The sequence below is a fragment of the Engraulis encrasicolus genome, chromosome 9, assembly GCF_034702125.1.
Source record: "Engraulis encrasicolus isolate BLACKSEA-1 chromosome 9, IST_EnEncr_1.0, whole genome shotgun sequence".
In the NCBI taxonomy this organism is placed as follows: domain Eukaryota; kingdom Metazoa; phylum Chordata; class Actinopteri; order Clupeiformes; family Engraulidae; genus Engraulis; species Engraulis encrasicolus.
In genome coordinates, this window is record NC_085865.1 from 54,666,707 (window position 1) to 54,683,547 (window position 16,841).

General features: G+C 47.6%; 1 protein-coding gene across 3 annotated transcripts in view; it reads right to left on the bottom strand.

The window, feature by feature from the left end:
• Positions 1–16,841, bottom strand: part of phldb1b (pleckstrin homology-like domain, family B, member 1b) — a 137,535-nt gene that overhangs the window by 88,671 nt on the left and 32,023 nt on the right. For all 3 annotated transcript variants that reach the window (XM_063207434.1, XM_063207435.1, XM_063207436.1), the window contains exons 5-6: positions 11,303–11,413; positions 1,127–2,910 (exon numbers count right to left, since the gene is read on the bottom strand). In XM_063207434.1, the coding sequence (XP_063063504.1) occupies positions 1,127–2,910; positions 11,303–11,413 (1,895 nt within the window). The remainder of the gene's footprint in view (positions 1–1,126; positions 2,911–11,302; positions 11,414–16,841) is intronic.

Genomic DNA, 16,841 nt, shown 5'->3' on the forward strand with positions numbered 1-16,841 from the left:
CTCAACAGACTTCAAAGTATGCGTACACGTCAGCATGTATGTGAGGGATTCTACTGTGAAGCGGATGTTTCCATGATGATGAAGCTAAGGGGACGACTCTACAGGAATATGAGTAATTGGCAAAGGTACTAGACTTGAAATGGAGGGGCAGGTTACATACAACCCACAGGTCTGTAGCTTTGTAATAGGAGTTGAAAAAAAATCTAAATACCATAATGGTACGCTACAGCTGAGGTTACACCAAAACTTGGTCATTGCCATTCTGGTAAAATAAAATGTATAACAGGTGCTTCTACAACGTCTACTGTATGTTTCAACTATATGCACTAACTAGGACAGAAAGATCAATGAGGAAGAATTTGCTGGTAATACCAAATGTCAAAACAAAGTGTGGAGAGGCAGCCTTTAGCTGCTACTCTCCAAAGATTTGGAACCAGCACCCAGATGATATAAAACATGCTTTCTTTCTTTCTCTATGTCTTGCTGTCTTATTCCTTTACTTTTATGTTTTGTGAAGCACATTGAGCTGCATCTGTGTATGAAACGTGCTATACAAACAGCCACTTAACGCGTGTTGTTCCACCCGTGGAACGCTGTGATAGTCACTGAAAAAAATTAACTACACCACTATGACAGTGTACAGGGCCTAATAATACATTACGACTTGGTCATTGCCATTCTGGTAATAGGTAACGCGTAACAGGGACTGTGTCTTACTGGGTCAATGTGTTTGCCTTAACGGTGAAATGCTGATTTCCATTCTTGTTGTGGTAGAGGGGTAATGACAGTTGAGGAGGTCAGGACGTTCATACATCAAGGAGTCAAACTCACCAGCCTCTCCATCCCATCTCCTACCGTTACATTCTCTCAACCCTCAACCTACACAGGTACTCCCTCTCTTAATTTACAAAGGGAACGAATTCCCTTTGTGTGTGTCTGTGTGTGTGTGTGTGTGTGTGTGTGTGTGTGTGTGTGTGTGTGTGTGTGTGTGTGTGTGTGTGTGGTCCTCACCAGTCTCTTCATCTCCTGCTCTCGGAGGTGTTCGGTGTGTGTGTGTGTGTGTGTGTGTGTGTGCGTGCGTGCGTGCGTGCGTGCATGCGTGCGTGCGTGTGTGTGGCGTCCTCACCAGTCTCTCCATCTCCTGTTCTCGAAGGCGCTCGGTGTGCTGTCTCCTGTGGTACTCCAGCAGCTCGTCCTCGTTGTCGCTGATCTCGCTGATGCTGTTCTTGCGTTGCCTCATGGGCGGGTGCGGGTGACTTAGCCGCGTGTCCATGCCGTGCAGCTCCCCGCCGGACATCTTGCGGTGGCTCCGGGGGCTGGAGAGGGGAGAGGAGCCGGGCAGCGAGCCCAGGCTGAAGGAAGGAGAGAGCGGGTTGGTGAAGCTGGCCTTCCTGCCTCTGCTACCTGCATCACCGCCACCTCCGCTCAACAGCGTGGAGGTGGGCGACGGGCTCCGTGCCCGTACTAGACGTGGACTGAACTGCTCCTCCGGAGAGAACGCGTTGGCGCTGGCTGCCGCTTTGCGTGCCAGGCGAGGGCTCTCGGGCACCGACCTGCCGAGGGTGCCGTCGGGGGTCCGCAGGGTGGAGAGGGGGGCGGCGGGCACCCCGCGACGGGAGAGGTTCGGAGACAGGGGTGGCAGGTCCCGCAGGCTGGTCAAGCTCGTCATGCTGCCACTGCCGTCCACCTCCAGGTTGCGGCGGGCGAGACGCGGGCTCTTTGGGGGCTGCAAGGTGGCCGAATGCTGCTGCTGCTGATGGTGGTTGTGGTGCTGCTGCTGGATCTGCACGCTGCCCCCCTGTATGATGTGGACGATGGGGTCCAGGGGCTGGTAGGAGCGGGCCGAGGAGGGCAGGGGCAGGGCGGACATGGAGGTGGTGGTGGTGGAGATGGTGGTGGGGGAGTGATCCACCTGAGGCTGTTCCCCCCTGAATGCAGAACGCTTCATGCGCGGGCTGGAAGGGTTGGACGAGGGGGAGGCGGTGGAGAGGGAGAGCGTGGGTGGCGTGGAGAGCTTTGGAGAGGCGCGGTGGTGGTGCTGGTGGTTGGCCTGCACCCCGAGCCCCTGATGCCTGCCTAAGGGCTGCGCCTCGCTGGGCGGCGAGATGGAGACGGTGGGGAACATGTGTCTGTGGATCTGGATCTCGGGATCTTTCGCCGCCACAGACGACGAGCCGCCGCCGCCACCGCCGTCTTGGTTGATGTTGCGGCGGGCCGGCTTGGGGCTGGGGGGGGTCTCCAGGAGGGCTTTCCTCTGGAAGCGGGGGCTCTCCGGGGCGACCTTGGGGGAGCCCGTGAAGACGGACAGGGCAGTGAGCGGCTGCGGCGTGAGCGGGGAAGGGGGCTGGCTCGTGAAGTTGTAGCTGGAGGACCTGAGAGGTACGGGGGGCAGAGAACCAGACGACAGGTCATGAGCACTGTGGACGCCATTGCCACTGCCATTGGTGCCCGCGTGACCACCACCACCACCACCACCACAGTGCAAGGGGCTGTTGAAGCTCCCACTGCTCAGTGGCGAGGGGGAGGAGAGCGGGGAGAAGGGGGGCGAGGTATTCTCATAGCTGGATCCCACCGACATGGCACCAGGGCTGGTGGGTGGCGACAGGTAACATCCTCCCACACCACCACCACCACCACCACCTCCACTACCGTTGACCAGAGGGGACAGCTGTGGCCGTGTGGGGCTCTTTGTGTAAGGCTCTTTGGGCTGGGAGGCGGAGTTGGAGTTGGAGGTGGAGGGCTGTGGGATGGAGGAGTCCTCCATGGCTAAGGAGTCCATAATGTCCTGCAGGTCCTTCTCGATGGAGCTGACGATGGCGCTGTGCTCGGGGTGCACTTTGGTTCGGCGAGCAGAGGAGGGCAGGTCTGCCGAGGAGGACGCGTGGTTCCCATTGACCAGGCCCTTAGGGTCTGCCGTGTATAGGAGAGACAAGGGGAAGAAAGGTCAAGGTTCAAGGTTCAAGGTTCAAGGTTGAAGATTCTTGCAAGGTCACATTCACTATGCAGAACATACAGATATAATCAGAAAAAAAATCTACATGTTGTGTCAACTCTCTGGCAGGCTGTTACAGAAACACACAGTAAGGAAATTATAGATAAGATGGATGAGATAACGAATGATCAGTTAAGACTCGACTCTCTGCCAATTAAGCTACAATACGGATTAAATTAATTTGTGCAAACACCACACCCCACTTCTTCACACTGGCAGTCTGGCACCAATCAGCTGGGTAAAATATGAAAGCCTTTGAGGAGCACTTTAGAAAATAAGAAATCACCAACATTGGCAGACTTAAAACCTCATTCACTTACAAGAACCCGTTTCCATTTATGATTTCCCTCATAAGCTTTTTACTGCAGTTACCTGCGCTGGCTGCTGCCATGCAACCTTCTAGACGGGTCCACAAAGTCATGTGAACGCAACGCATCATATGATTAAAAAGGCAACACAACACTGTATCCAAGTATAGCTATATGATGACCAGTTTAGCATGTGAACATTCAGGGCTGTACACTGTATTAACACAGGCGGGGGAGGGAATGACGGGGGGAGGAGATGATGGGTGGGGGTTGGAGGAAGGGGAACCCCCACATGTAGGCTTTTTATTAGCCCTGGGTAATATAGGTGAGGTGAGGGAAGCCAACCCAAGTTCTGACACATTGACTAACGAAGGAGATGCATGGGTCAAATCAGCACCCAGTGCATAACCAAAACCAGCAACAGTGACATCATGGTAGGAGTGGGGAATACAAATATGTGGTTAAGGTACAATGAATGAGAAGCATGTCGTTGATTTGCCCTCTCTCTCGCTCTCTCTGTGCTTGGCAGATTCTCCTGGGGGGCTACACAGTAGCCAACCTAAATCCGCCCTCTCTCTCTCTTCTCTGCCTCTCCATTCTGGTTCTCACGAAAAGTCCTCACAAATAATGCATAAACACCGTGTCCTCGTGAGACAGTTGGTCGGCCTTGACCGGTATTGAGCGAACATCATGGTCCCACAGATCTACAAACATAACCTTTTCGCGCCGAGGTCATTTATGTGTTTGAATTGCGTCCTTGTTTGTCAAACAGATCAGCGTCGTGCGTGTCGAGATAACTAAAGGGTAGTCGCGCTGCGAAATGCGTCTCTTTTTTAAATGTTCCAATCACTCGCTAAAATGTATCGTGAAATCGCTTATCAGATGTGGAGCTGTCAATATTGTAGGCGCAAACCGCGTGTTATCAGCTAATCTCGCACACGAATGGGCATCATATGCGCGGGTTCGGCTGCATATGCCTCTGTGTATTCTCACACAGCTGACTGAGGAAAATTAGGGTCAATAATAATAGATACTTACATTTGGGGATAAGCTTACGCCTATGCCATTTGGGGGGTAGATTCTAAGCTGACTCGACGAAGAAGGGGCGTTTTGTATCTGTTGGGAGAAGAAGACTACTCGGGCACTCGGGCCGCCCGCGGCAAGAAAAAGGCAATGCCGACGATTTTCCAGCTGGGGTTTCGTATGCTAGACGCTGCTGGCTGGCCCGGCGCTCGAGCTCCAGCCCCCTCCCTCCTCTGTCCACGGTGCTGATGTGACGGAGCGAGAGTTTAACGGGGGCGGGAACAATCCCCACATTCCACTTTTTTCCTTCTTAAAGAGCCACGGAGCATTTTCTTACAATGACGTAAACGTTACCGACCAAGAGTTTGACACGCAATAACGGGGAGCAAGGTGGCGACAAAAGAGAGTAGTGGATAAGGAGGGCGCCTGCAAGAGGTTTCTAAACGAGGGGAAAATTTACTGATGCATCACTGGCAATGGCTGCTTGGCACCATGGTCATGGACACATGCAATTTGGAGATGTAGAGAATAAGACATGGAACAGTTAACCTCTCCACACTTGCCAAGCCCCCACTCTGATTACGTTCAAAAAGCGCCTCAAGTCACATCTCTTTACTGAGGCCTATGGCTCTTAACAACCCCTTCTTTTCTCCCCCAATCTTTAGCCCCATGTCCCTTTTGTAACGCAACCTTGGGATCCATGAAAGGCGCTATGTAAACCTTTAGTTGTTATAATATAATTATTATAAAATAGCGCGCAAATAGATTCAGTACGTGACCCATGGCATTGCTCTATGGACACACACACTAGCAACAGTTGTCACTGGAAAAGCACAGGAGGCATGTCATGCAAGACAACATTTACATAATAGGGTACTGTGTGTATGTGTGTGTGTGTGTGTGTGTGTGTGTGTGTGAATCAAGAGCTTTTATTGTCATTGACAAATAAATTTGACAACGAAATTGCGTTTTAGAATACACTGTACATGTACCCCAGGGCCGCTGCTCATACGGGCGCTGCCACTAACACACCTCCACCACCTAGGCTCAAGTTTAATACACATTGGGAAAGGATGAGGGTAAAAAAATTGTCCATGTCTTCATATTATAGAGTTAACATCAAGGCATAGATGAAAAAAAACCTCATATTTTAGCAAAAAAAGCAGTAGAGACAAACATTCGTATGAACCGGGGGGTGGGGGTGGGGGGGTTGGAGATGGGGAAGGGAGAGGGGTTGCAGATAAGACAGAGGACGCGTTGAAGTTGAGGGAGGGGGGGGGGTGGCACTGGGTAGTCCTATCCCCACTGTGCACCAGATCTTATTGTGTGTGTGTGTGTGTGTGTGTGTGTGTGTGTGTGTGTGTGTGTGTGTGATTGTGTGTGTGTGTGTGTGTGTGTGTGTGTGTGTGTGTGTGTGTGTGTGTGTGTGTGTGTGTGTGTGTGTGTGTGTGTGTGTGTGTGTGTGTGTCCATCCATCCATCCGAGGGGGTTTCAAAAGCAAAAATAGCAATGGTAAAGAGATATCCTTCCTTTAAATAAACTCTGCACGGCCAACAAAGCTGTCTGGACCCGGCCGTGTGCAGAGCAGGAAGTCCTATAAGTGTCTCACTCTCCACTAACTCTACTGCATGGGGCAACAAGTCTGCAAGCCAGTGTCTCGCCACCAGTTAACCCCTTAACGCAGAGCCTATGTTATAACCTTACCGTCACCAAAATTGTAATGGCTATGTCTTAATCTTTTACTGAAGGCTCTCGGTACTGTCATAGCAATGTTGTTATGATGTAGTTGAGTATTTTTAGCAAATAATGAATAGGCCCGCCAGCGACCCCATCTGCAGTAAGAGGCTACCTCTGGCCTCAACTCTTGCCTACACTCTCTGTCGAGTTATTGCAATCTACAGGTGTCTAATTGTAAGTCATGTGTCTGCATGGTATAGTTTCACGAAAGCAGAAATGTGTCATGAATCCATTTCACTACAAGCTCCAATCTCTGCTTAGGATTCAACTCTAGACTCATGTTAACAATTATATAGGCCTATTAGTAGAGTAAAAGTGCATGGGTCCACGAAACCATTTGTATGCAAAAAGTAAACGTACGTATGTGCAGAGTTGCATAAAGCAGAAGTAGCAGTGCTCTTGCAGATGCAATTACAACACTAGTAGCATGATATTACATACTTGAAATCATGTAATATCAAACTCCGTATCATCATTGTGCCTTTTTGCACTGCGATAGTTTTGTGGCACTGTGTATCACGATTTATCGGTGTGATACAATATCGTTACAGCCCTAAATATCATACTATGAATGTGGTTATTACATCTTTAAGAGTACTTGTACTTCTACTGCATTCAACTCTGTTATATGTTATATGTTATGTGTATGTGTCTGAATCCTAGTGAGACGTCTTTCAGTGGAATGCAACCTCCCCTCACATGGTCTTCTGTCCAGAGTGTCGGTTACAACTCTGGCCTCACCATACACGATAAATGTTAAATTACATTACACAATGTGCAGGTGTCCTGACTATGTGCCGCATTCTGTGGAATCTAAAAGGTCTCATCAAAACCACTCCTCTGGAATGCAAGCTACCCTTCACCTCTTGCTCTTTTGTTTAAACACGGGTTCAACTCTTGAATCATGATAGACAATAATATACACCAAGATAAGAGTAAACGAACATGAGTTCATGATTGTCTATGTTTGAGTAACTGTGCAGGTGTCTAACTCCTAGTCCGATACCTTTCACTGGCATGCAAGCTACACTCCCTTCATCTCCTCTCCAAATCATTGTGTCCAACTCGCTCCTCATGATACACAATAATATACAGTTCACGGTAAGGGTAAACAGAGGAATCACAAAGTTAGAGTAATCACATACCTAGGTGTCTAACTCCTGATAAGAATTTGTTGCACTGCAATGCAAAATGCCCTCCCTTTGCCCTTCTTCCCAAAGCATAGGTTACAGCTCTGGCCTCATCGCACAGAGCATTACAGTAAATGTGCAGATGCCTGACTCTTCATCAGTAGGTGTCTGAGTTGAGTTCAGCTGAAGCGCAGAGCGACGGATTACTGCACAGGCCTACCGGGCCCAGGCCCAGGGGCCAAAGAGTCAAGGGGGCCCTGAAGCTCTAGCCCCTAAATTTGTGTCCTCATATTGCGTTAAGTTCATACTTTTACTAACTGTACTTTCACATTTTCTCGGGGGAAAACCCCCCACCCACCGACAACATACAGGAAACTCTCACATCTGGCTTAAAAGCATGAATCGTTTTGTAAACTAGCAACACCCATTGAGGGGGGCTTTCTTTTGTCTGGCCCAGGGGCCCATGGAGTCATATTCCGTCCCTAGCGCAAGGGTATGATTAAAACTTTTGACTGGAATGCACGCTCCCCTTCCCTCCCTCTGCTCTTCTTTCCAAAAGCATGGCTTTTAACTCTGACCTCCTGATGCACCAACAATATATAACATTATACAGTAAACATGCAAGGTCTGTTTGCTAAGTTAATGCTTTGGAGTCTACATACGGGCATTAAAACTCTTTTACTGAAATGAGAGTGCAAATGCGACCGCAAGAACAGAGTTGACTGATGGCAAGCAGTGAGGGAAATAAAGGCACAGCTTGGACAAAGCTGACAGAGCCTTAGTGTGATGCACAGGCAGTTATACAGAGTCAAAAGTAAAATTTAAAGTAAATTCATTGTGTAAGTACACTAGCTCACAATATTGCATAGCTATTACATCATGTACTCCAATGTACCTAATGAGATAGATACTGTGTTCTTACTGAAAACCTAACAACAACAAACTCGATCCAACCAGCGTAGTGTCAGCTGATAAGTACACAGGTCTACTGGTTACTTACGTAGATAAGTTACCTGTGTTGGAAGGAAACTGTGATCCTCTTTTAACTTTTACTTTGAACAGCTCTGCAGTTATAATGCTTATGTCACTGCTTTATCATAGGGTTGGTATCCATGATTATGGCCTGCTCAATAACTACCAGCTGTTACTCAGCACAATCACTATTTTGAAACGACATAAACATTAAGATGTGTAAAATAACAGAAGGCTGCTGCCATGAATTTCTTAACAAGTAAATACAATTGTTATTTTCATTGCATGGTTTTGTTGTTATTCTGTTCAAACATTTTGTTTAAAAAACAAAGGAGTGTTGGCACAGTCAGAGGTTGGCGCTAAAAGTTTTTTTTCTCAAAACAGAACTGGATGTAAAATGTTTTCAGTTTTTTAATTGTTCTCTAGCCCAGTGGTTCCCAACCTTTTTCTTAAGGGACCCATGTTTTTACTATTGTATGCTTTGGTGACCCAACCACGCGAGCGCCCGCACGAGACGGAGTCACAAGATGCCCTCTGTTTCCTGCGAAAACTAATTTTAGTTATTTTATTCCTCAATTCGTCTTTGGTCAAATATAGAATAAATGTTTAATGTAGCACTTACAATGTGTTGCTTCTATGCATTTATTAGTTAAATGCTTTGTCTTTTATTCAACATGGGCTATATATATTTAAAATGAAACCCCTTAAAATCAAGAGGGCTCCGCGACCCCCTGTGGATCTTTGGCGACCCATAAGGTGGGTCCCGACCCATAGGTTGGGAACCACTGCTCTAGTCTATAGTTTGCTGTTCGGGTGAAAGCACAAATGTTTCTGACTGGTCTTGGTTAAGATCCAACGCTTGGCTTGCTTGATTGTGGAGCTCTCTGCAGCTCAGCGCCAAACAGTGGACAGAGGCAGGAATGCCAAGCAGGGCCCAGAAAGTAAAACTTGCTTGACATTTTGTTCCAGCTAATGAACTACACCAGACGACCTAAGTAAATGAGATACTTAGTGAAATGAACTGCACTAAAAGCACAGGCAGAAGGAATACAGGCAGGACTTTCACTTTCCCAAGCCGGTTCGTCCATCTCTCAGCGTAACATGCCACTGTGTTTGGATAACACACCAGCTTTAACCATCGCGTGTATGCGTCGCCACTTTCCATGTTAACTTGTGCTCCACAACGCCCTGTAGGTTTCAGGTTAGGGGTGGCTATGGTCTGGGCACAATTTTGCCATAATAGGTGAGGGGTAGGGATGTTTTTTGTCAGGTAACAGCTGAGCATTTTCGTGTTTAGCAACATAAATCGCTCACAGCCGTGGGAAAATTACTTGCCTCAGGTGAGAAAACTGCTTTACTGCGGCAAGTTAACATGCAAAGTCGTTGCACTAAAACGCGGGATGCACTAGCGTGAAATAAAACGCCTTTTCATGGAGCCAGTCTGCTGAGCAAGGCTTATGTGTGTATGCATTCCTGCGGGTCCTATCCTGTGGAAAAAAGAGAGAGTCATGCTTACCACCACCATCACTACTGAACCCAGTCACCCTTTCTCACTCAATGTCCTTGCCTATAAGCAGGGAAGCCGAAAGGGGGGTGGACAAAGGGGTCACTTGTCACAGGCCCAGGGAGAGAGGGACTGGGACCAGAATTGGGTCCTAATAACATTATATGTATTGGGGCTGGGCCTCTTTCGGATGCCTTTGTCCTGGGCCTGCCCCAAAGGTGTCAGTGGGCCTGCCTATAAGCACTATAGTACTAAAGCACAGGCCACCATGCCATTCAGCCATGTGTGTTGTCACAAAGGAGACCTAGTCTGTGCGGCATGGGAGAAGAATGGGTCAAATGAGGGGGAAATGAGAATGCTCACTCTCTCTCCGCTGAAAAGGCTGCGGGCCTCGTAAATACACTGACATTTCTGCCCATTCACAGACACAACACCATGCAGCAGGGCCAGAAATAGCCACCTGGGGCTGCAGACGGGGGTCTACTGTGGATCAACTGTGTAAGCAACTTCCAAAAGGAAGGCCAAACACACGGGGACAGCTCCCAAAATATGACTGCGTCTTAACGACAGGAAACGCAATTTTGTTTTATATGAATACACTATAATGTCAAAATATGGTCAGTGGCTCTCTTTCTTCCCCTCATGATCAGTGGCTACTTTGGAACTGTTTGCAACTTCCAAAATAGTCCAATACACCCATTGAGCCATCTCCCAAATATGACTGCATGTTAGGGACAGGACATAACACAATTGTGCTTTATTTTTTAAAATCACTACTTTGAAACTGTACATGCAACTTCCAACAAGGCCTTATAGACACATTTGGGCCAGCTCCCAATGTAAGAATGTAAGCGATCGCAACTGCATATTATAAAGACATCATAATGGCAAAATATGGCACCAGGCACACTGCAAAGGGACGTATAGATTTGGCGGCCTCCAAAGGAGCGTAACATAATCTTAGGTGGGGGCCCCCATGGTATTTTCTTTAACGTCAAAGGGCCCCCCTAATTTGCAGCAGTGCCCCTAGTGGCAGCACACCGCACTGCACAATGTGGACCACACGTGTCACCAGCATTTCTTCCAGTCTGTCCAGCCGTTATTTATTACACCAGTCTGGAGTGGATCGTAGTGGTGTTTTGTGCGTCCGGCTTTGGCGAGTGTCACCTGAGCAGACAGCTGCCTGTTATTTAGTGCGCAGGAGAGCAGAGTATCGAAGAGGTGTTTATTAGTGTGTGAAGCTATGGCAAGTGGCAGTCATGGGTAAGCCATTTGTAGCCCAAAGCTTGCTGGTTCGACTCCCAACTCCCCAGGTTGGTGGGGGGAGTAATTAACCTGTGCTCTACCCCATCCTCCTCCATGACTGAGGTACCCTGAGCATGGTACCATCCTCTACACCGGTGGGATACCATCCCATCGCCCTACCATACCATCCCCCTTGCACGGGTGAGGCATAAATTAAATTTCACTGTGTGCTTGGAGTGCTGTGTCATAATGACAATGAAGGTTTGGGGCATTAGTCTATTTTTTTCATACTGAGGAGGGGTTGTTGTTGGGCTTATGATGACATCAAGGAGGGCTTACGATGAGGTAAAAGGGGCGTTTGGTAACCACTGGATTAGGTGCTGAGCGTTACCTGAGCGGACGGGAGACAGGCTTCCCTCTGGCATCATGTTCTTCATGCCCAAGGCCTCCTCTGGGTGGTTGAAGCGGAACACTGAGGCCTGGCCCAGGCACAGCATACAGCCTGCAGAGGAGGAGGAGGAGGAGGAGGAGGAGGAGAGGGGACAGAGAGGAGAAGGAGGAGGAGGAGGAGGAGAGCAGAGAGGAGAGGGGACAGAGAGGAGAGGGGAGAAACGGGAGGAGGAGGAGGAGGAGGAGGAGGAGGAGGAGGAGAGGAGAGGGGACAGGGGGTAGGAGGAGGAGGAGGAGGAGGAGAAGGAGAGCAGAGAGGACAGGGGACAAAGAGGAGGAGAGGACAGGGGACAGACAGGAGGAGGGGGAGGAGGAGGACAGGGGACAGACAGGAGGAGAGCAGAGAGGTCAGGGGAGATAGAGGAGGAGGAGAGGACAGGGGACAAAGAGGAGGAGGAGGAGGAGAGGAAAGGGGACAGACAGGAGGAGGAGGAGGAGAGGAATGAAAACAGACAGACAGAGGAGGAGGAGAGCAGAGAGGACAGGGGACAGATAGGGGAATGGGAAGATAAGGTTACGCTTTTTTATTTGGGTTTGTGTGTGTGTGTGTGTGTGTGTGTGTGTGTGTGTGTGTGTGTGTGTGTGTGTGTGTGTGTGTGTGTGTGTGTGTGTGTGTGTGTGTGTGTGTGTGTTGGACATGGGGGTATAGCTGGTGGGGCAGGAAACTGTGGAGCACACTTCGCTAATCTACTATAAGTCTGGGGGTTTTACTTTAATTCCCATTTCCTCCTCTTTTTTCTTCTCTCTCTCTCACACACGCTCTCTCTCTCACACACACACTATCTCTCTCTCTCTCTCTCTCTCTCTCTCTCTCTCTCTCTCTCTCTCTCTCTCTCTCTCTCTCTCTCTCTCTCTCTCTCTCTCTCTCTCTCTCTCTCTCTCTGTTTTATTTTAGTGTGATGTGTTGAGATACAGTGACTTCTCTCAAAAAGATGGGGATACTTTAACAGAGATCTGAAGGGTGATCAGAAAACCGAAACAGACAATTCAGTCAACACGTATTCTTGTGTTGCATGTTTCCAATAACAACCAGGTCTTTGAACTGCTGAATAAAGCACAAAATGCTACAGTCCATCAGCATGATGTCAATGTGAACTAAAACTACCTCGTTGTCAATTTACAACATCCATATATAGTAGTGTTTTTGTTGGAAAGTAGGTAGGCAAACTCTGATCTCAGAGGTAACAGCCTATGTTTTTTGACTTGCAAAACGATGACATACTTCAACAGGAAACCCAACTGTTGATGGACTTAGTGACAGGCCACAAGACATGGGCCTGAGTGAGGTGGGGGGTTGGGCACTTGTTCATGGAAACATTTCAATCCCAGCAGATGTGTTGTAGGCAAAAGCTGCCAGATGCTCCTTTGTTTCCCACACAGACATACGCTTGATTACTCGCCGACAGGATGTGAGGTAAGAAAGAACACAGGCAGCTCAACAGGACTCTATCGTCATAGTAACCAACACCACCACAAGCAAACAGTAGAGTCGGCCATGCCTGATACAGTCTGCTTCAAACTCCTTATTCATCTAACACGCCTCTCCTTCGGCTGAGATAACAGCTTGGTTTACACAGCTTCATCTTATTCATTGGCTGTTTTTTTTATTAAACACTTTTATCACCTGACCCATTTATCTTTTTGTCAGGGCGGGGTTTTACTAAGGAAATCCCCTGAAGAATAAGTGAAAAGACACAGAGCTGTCCACAGAAAACTTTATTCTCTGTCTTCAATCACACTCGGGTGTTTTTCCTCTGTTTAGTCCCGGAGGGCGCATTGAAAACTGTGTCATCTAGGCCCATGTGAATACACAAACTGCTGATAACACACTGAAATACACAGCAGAACAACAAACTGCTGATACACTGTCATTTCTTGCACATTCCAGAGCGTATGAACCTGAGGGTGTGTTATTGTGTCTCTCTGTCTCCTCGCTATCTGAACTGACACTATTTGAGTCGAGATTTTCAATCAGGCCTGACAACTTGACACGCCCATTGAAATAACATGCCCCGAGGCCACGGTGACAGCACCGTGATTTGTTTATCTACATTGTCAAGAAACTACATGTCTGGGATGTGTGTGAAAGACATGCGACGGAGGTACACATTTACACAGGGCAGTGGGAGGGTTTTAAAAGCCCTCAGTAAATGTGTAATGTGAAAGAGCTGAGTTTAGTTGGACGTCATAGCTCAACTTGTTTTAGCTTAAAGACTAACTAGGCTTGGGACACAAGCTCAGGTCTGATCATGCTGCAGCTGACCGCCTCTGGGGAGCGTGTATAGTGTTAAGGGCCATAACACCCCATGACCCAGAGGAACACTAAAGATGATGCGTAGGCTACATGTACATCCACCATTCACCACTCATCCACAGGATAACCAAGCGTATGTGCAAGACACACGAGACACACAAGACACAAGAATAATAACTCCCCATTCTGTGTTTTCTGGAATCATGTCCTTGACAACAACATCATTACCACTTTTTTCATTCATCCATGGCCACCAGAGACAAACAACAGATTTTGCTATTTATCCACTTAAGCCTGAGGTTGGTGTCCTGTCCTGGCCTGTCCTCTCCTGTGCTGTCCTGGCTGCTGTTGTTGGCTAGCACTCTGATGATGATGCTACTGTTGGCTATAAGCCTTGCCAAGACAACATACGTAATGCAAGGGCACATACACGTCATCATCAAGGGCATGAAGAAGGACTAGTACGTTGTTCTTGAGAATGTAAACTATATAGACTACAGAGAACACAAAACAGGCCTACACACATCACGCTTTACCCATTGTAGGGCAAACATGACATGTACTGTATGCACTGTCAACTTGTGTTAAGTTAACAATGCTTTTGCAAGGACATGTTCATGCCATCAGAGGCACAAGGAGGCCTAGAACTTATTGCACAACATTCCTCCTTTGCAATACAATGTGCCTTATAAGCAGGGTGCTATTTGTAGGGGTGGGTGGGAGTGATTGTCCCTCCTTCTGGTTTTGATACCTCCCCTTTTTAAAAATGATTTTAATCACACTTTACTGTAATTAATTAATCTGAAACATATCCCCCTTCTGGTTTTCCGACAAATCTGCACCCTGTTTATAAGGTACAATGTTCTGTTCTGTTGGCTATAGGGCTTGCCAAGAGGACACCATGCAAGGGCATGTCCACATGATCAAGGGCATACACGGAGGATTATGCACCTATATAGGCTACGGACCACAAAACAGGACTACAAATCACACCCATTGTAGGACAAACATGACATGCTGATAACATGCAAGAGCTATATTTGTGTGTAGCTATTAATTGTGTCTTTGTTAGGCCATATTCACATCCTCATAAAGAGGGCCATGGTCTTCTTGAGGAGCTAACCATGGATTAAAACTATGCACGGTCCACAAAACATGTCTAGACACAGCATGCTCGCTTTATATACCTGTGTGCAGCATAAACTAAGCTATTGGTTGAAAAAACTAGACTACAGTACAACATTATGGAGACTCAGGAAACAATTGGTCACTGCCATTCTGGTAACAACAAACTTATTACTGGGATCTTGTCTTAGTGCATTAAACCTACAGTATGTACGTTCCACAAAACCACACCTGAACAAATCACAGTACGGTATATAGGTGTTTAAGAACGAACACAACACACTCACTGATAACATGCAAGAACTGCTTTTATGCTTAGTGAGCTATGCTTTTGAACTTTTTTTATAGCAACCATAAATTGAAGCAGTTTTTTATTCTTATGGAGAACATAAGACAGCAGGTTATATAGTCAAGGAAAATCCTGGTGGCAAGCGTCAGGGTTGCTGTTTAAAAAAGTCTTTGTTGTTTGCCCGTGGCCTGTTATCTCTCTCAGTAATTACAGTCAATGCAGATCACAGAGCTCCTCCTGACCTTTGTTAAACGAAAACATAGCCTGGGGGCACGACTGGGTGGCTGGCTGGCTGGCTGGCTGGCTGGCTAGGTGGGTGGGTGGCTGGGAGCATAGGGAAGGGAGAAAGGAGTGGAAGTGCAAGGGGCTTGGAGGCTCTGCTCTGGATGGACAGGAGGATGGGTGTGTGGATGAGTTGGTGGGATGGGTGGAACTAAGGTTGTGTGCGTACATGGGGAAGGGAGAAAGGAGAAATTGGAAGCTTGGAGGCTCGGCTGTTGTTGGGTGAGTGGGTGGAAGCACTGGGAATGAGAGAAAGGGGTGGAGGAGGAAGAGGAGCTGGGTTCAGGAGTTGGGGTTGATGTGGTAAAAAGGCACTACTTCTCAAAACAGTTCTGGCAAATAAGGTTATTTTTATCCTTACACAAGCACAATACACACTCTTTATCTCTGTGTCGCTGTTGGGACACAAGCCTGGCTGTTTGGCTGGCTGGCTGGGGTGGCTGGCTGGTTGGCTGGCTGGCTGGTGACGTACATGGGGAAAGGATATGGAGTGGAGTGGGTAGGGGGCTTGGTCTGATAGGAGACACTTATTACTCGTATCATTGCGGACTAGGGATGGCACAAACCGCACCGAAAACCGAAACCGTACAATTCACACACATACCGAACCGAACCGTGCAATCCGTCGCAAACCGCAATTCATGTATTGTCCAGAAAAATATGTAAAACAGAGATTCTATGAGTATCTTATCCAGTCTGTCTGATTAAAACATTAGCGTATAAGACCAATCAGAGAATGACACAATTAAAATCACACCATTGTCACATTATAAGCCTATACAAACCATATGTAGGATATTTAGTGATAAGTCTGATTCTATTAGCCAATTGAAAGAGGGCATTTGGAACGCTCAGACAGCGCACATCAGCTGACGACAGTTTAAGTGCAAGCGCAGGTTAGCACAAGAGGCAGTTCTCAGACACATGCAAAAGGTCAAATTCAACTTGCAGTTATATAAATATTGTTTAATACTTGTATTCCCAGTGCACCATTTATCATGAACTAAAAAAGAACCGTAGAGAACCGAAACCGTGACCTTAACACCGTGATATGAACCGAACCGTGAATTTTGTGAACCGTACCACCCCTATTGCGAACCTGAAAAAAACTGTCTAATAATGGCACTAATAATGGCATTTTGTCATTTTGTTTATCTTTTCATGGACACCACACACACACACACACACACACACACACACACACACACACACACACACACACACACACACACACACACACACACACACACACATGCACGGACTCATTCACGCACGCACACTCACACACGCACACATATATTATCTCTGTGCTTATGTCTGGCCAGTGTGCATGACTAGCTGGGCGGGTGGTGTACAATGAGGAAGAGAGAGAGAGGTGGAGAAAGGGCTGAGGGGCTGGTGAACAACACACTGCTGTCATCTTACTGTGGACCTGTAATAGCAGTGCTGGCAAATAATGTTTATTTGTATCCTTACACCAGCACCACACACACACACACACACACACACACACACACACACACACACACA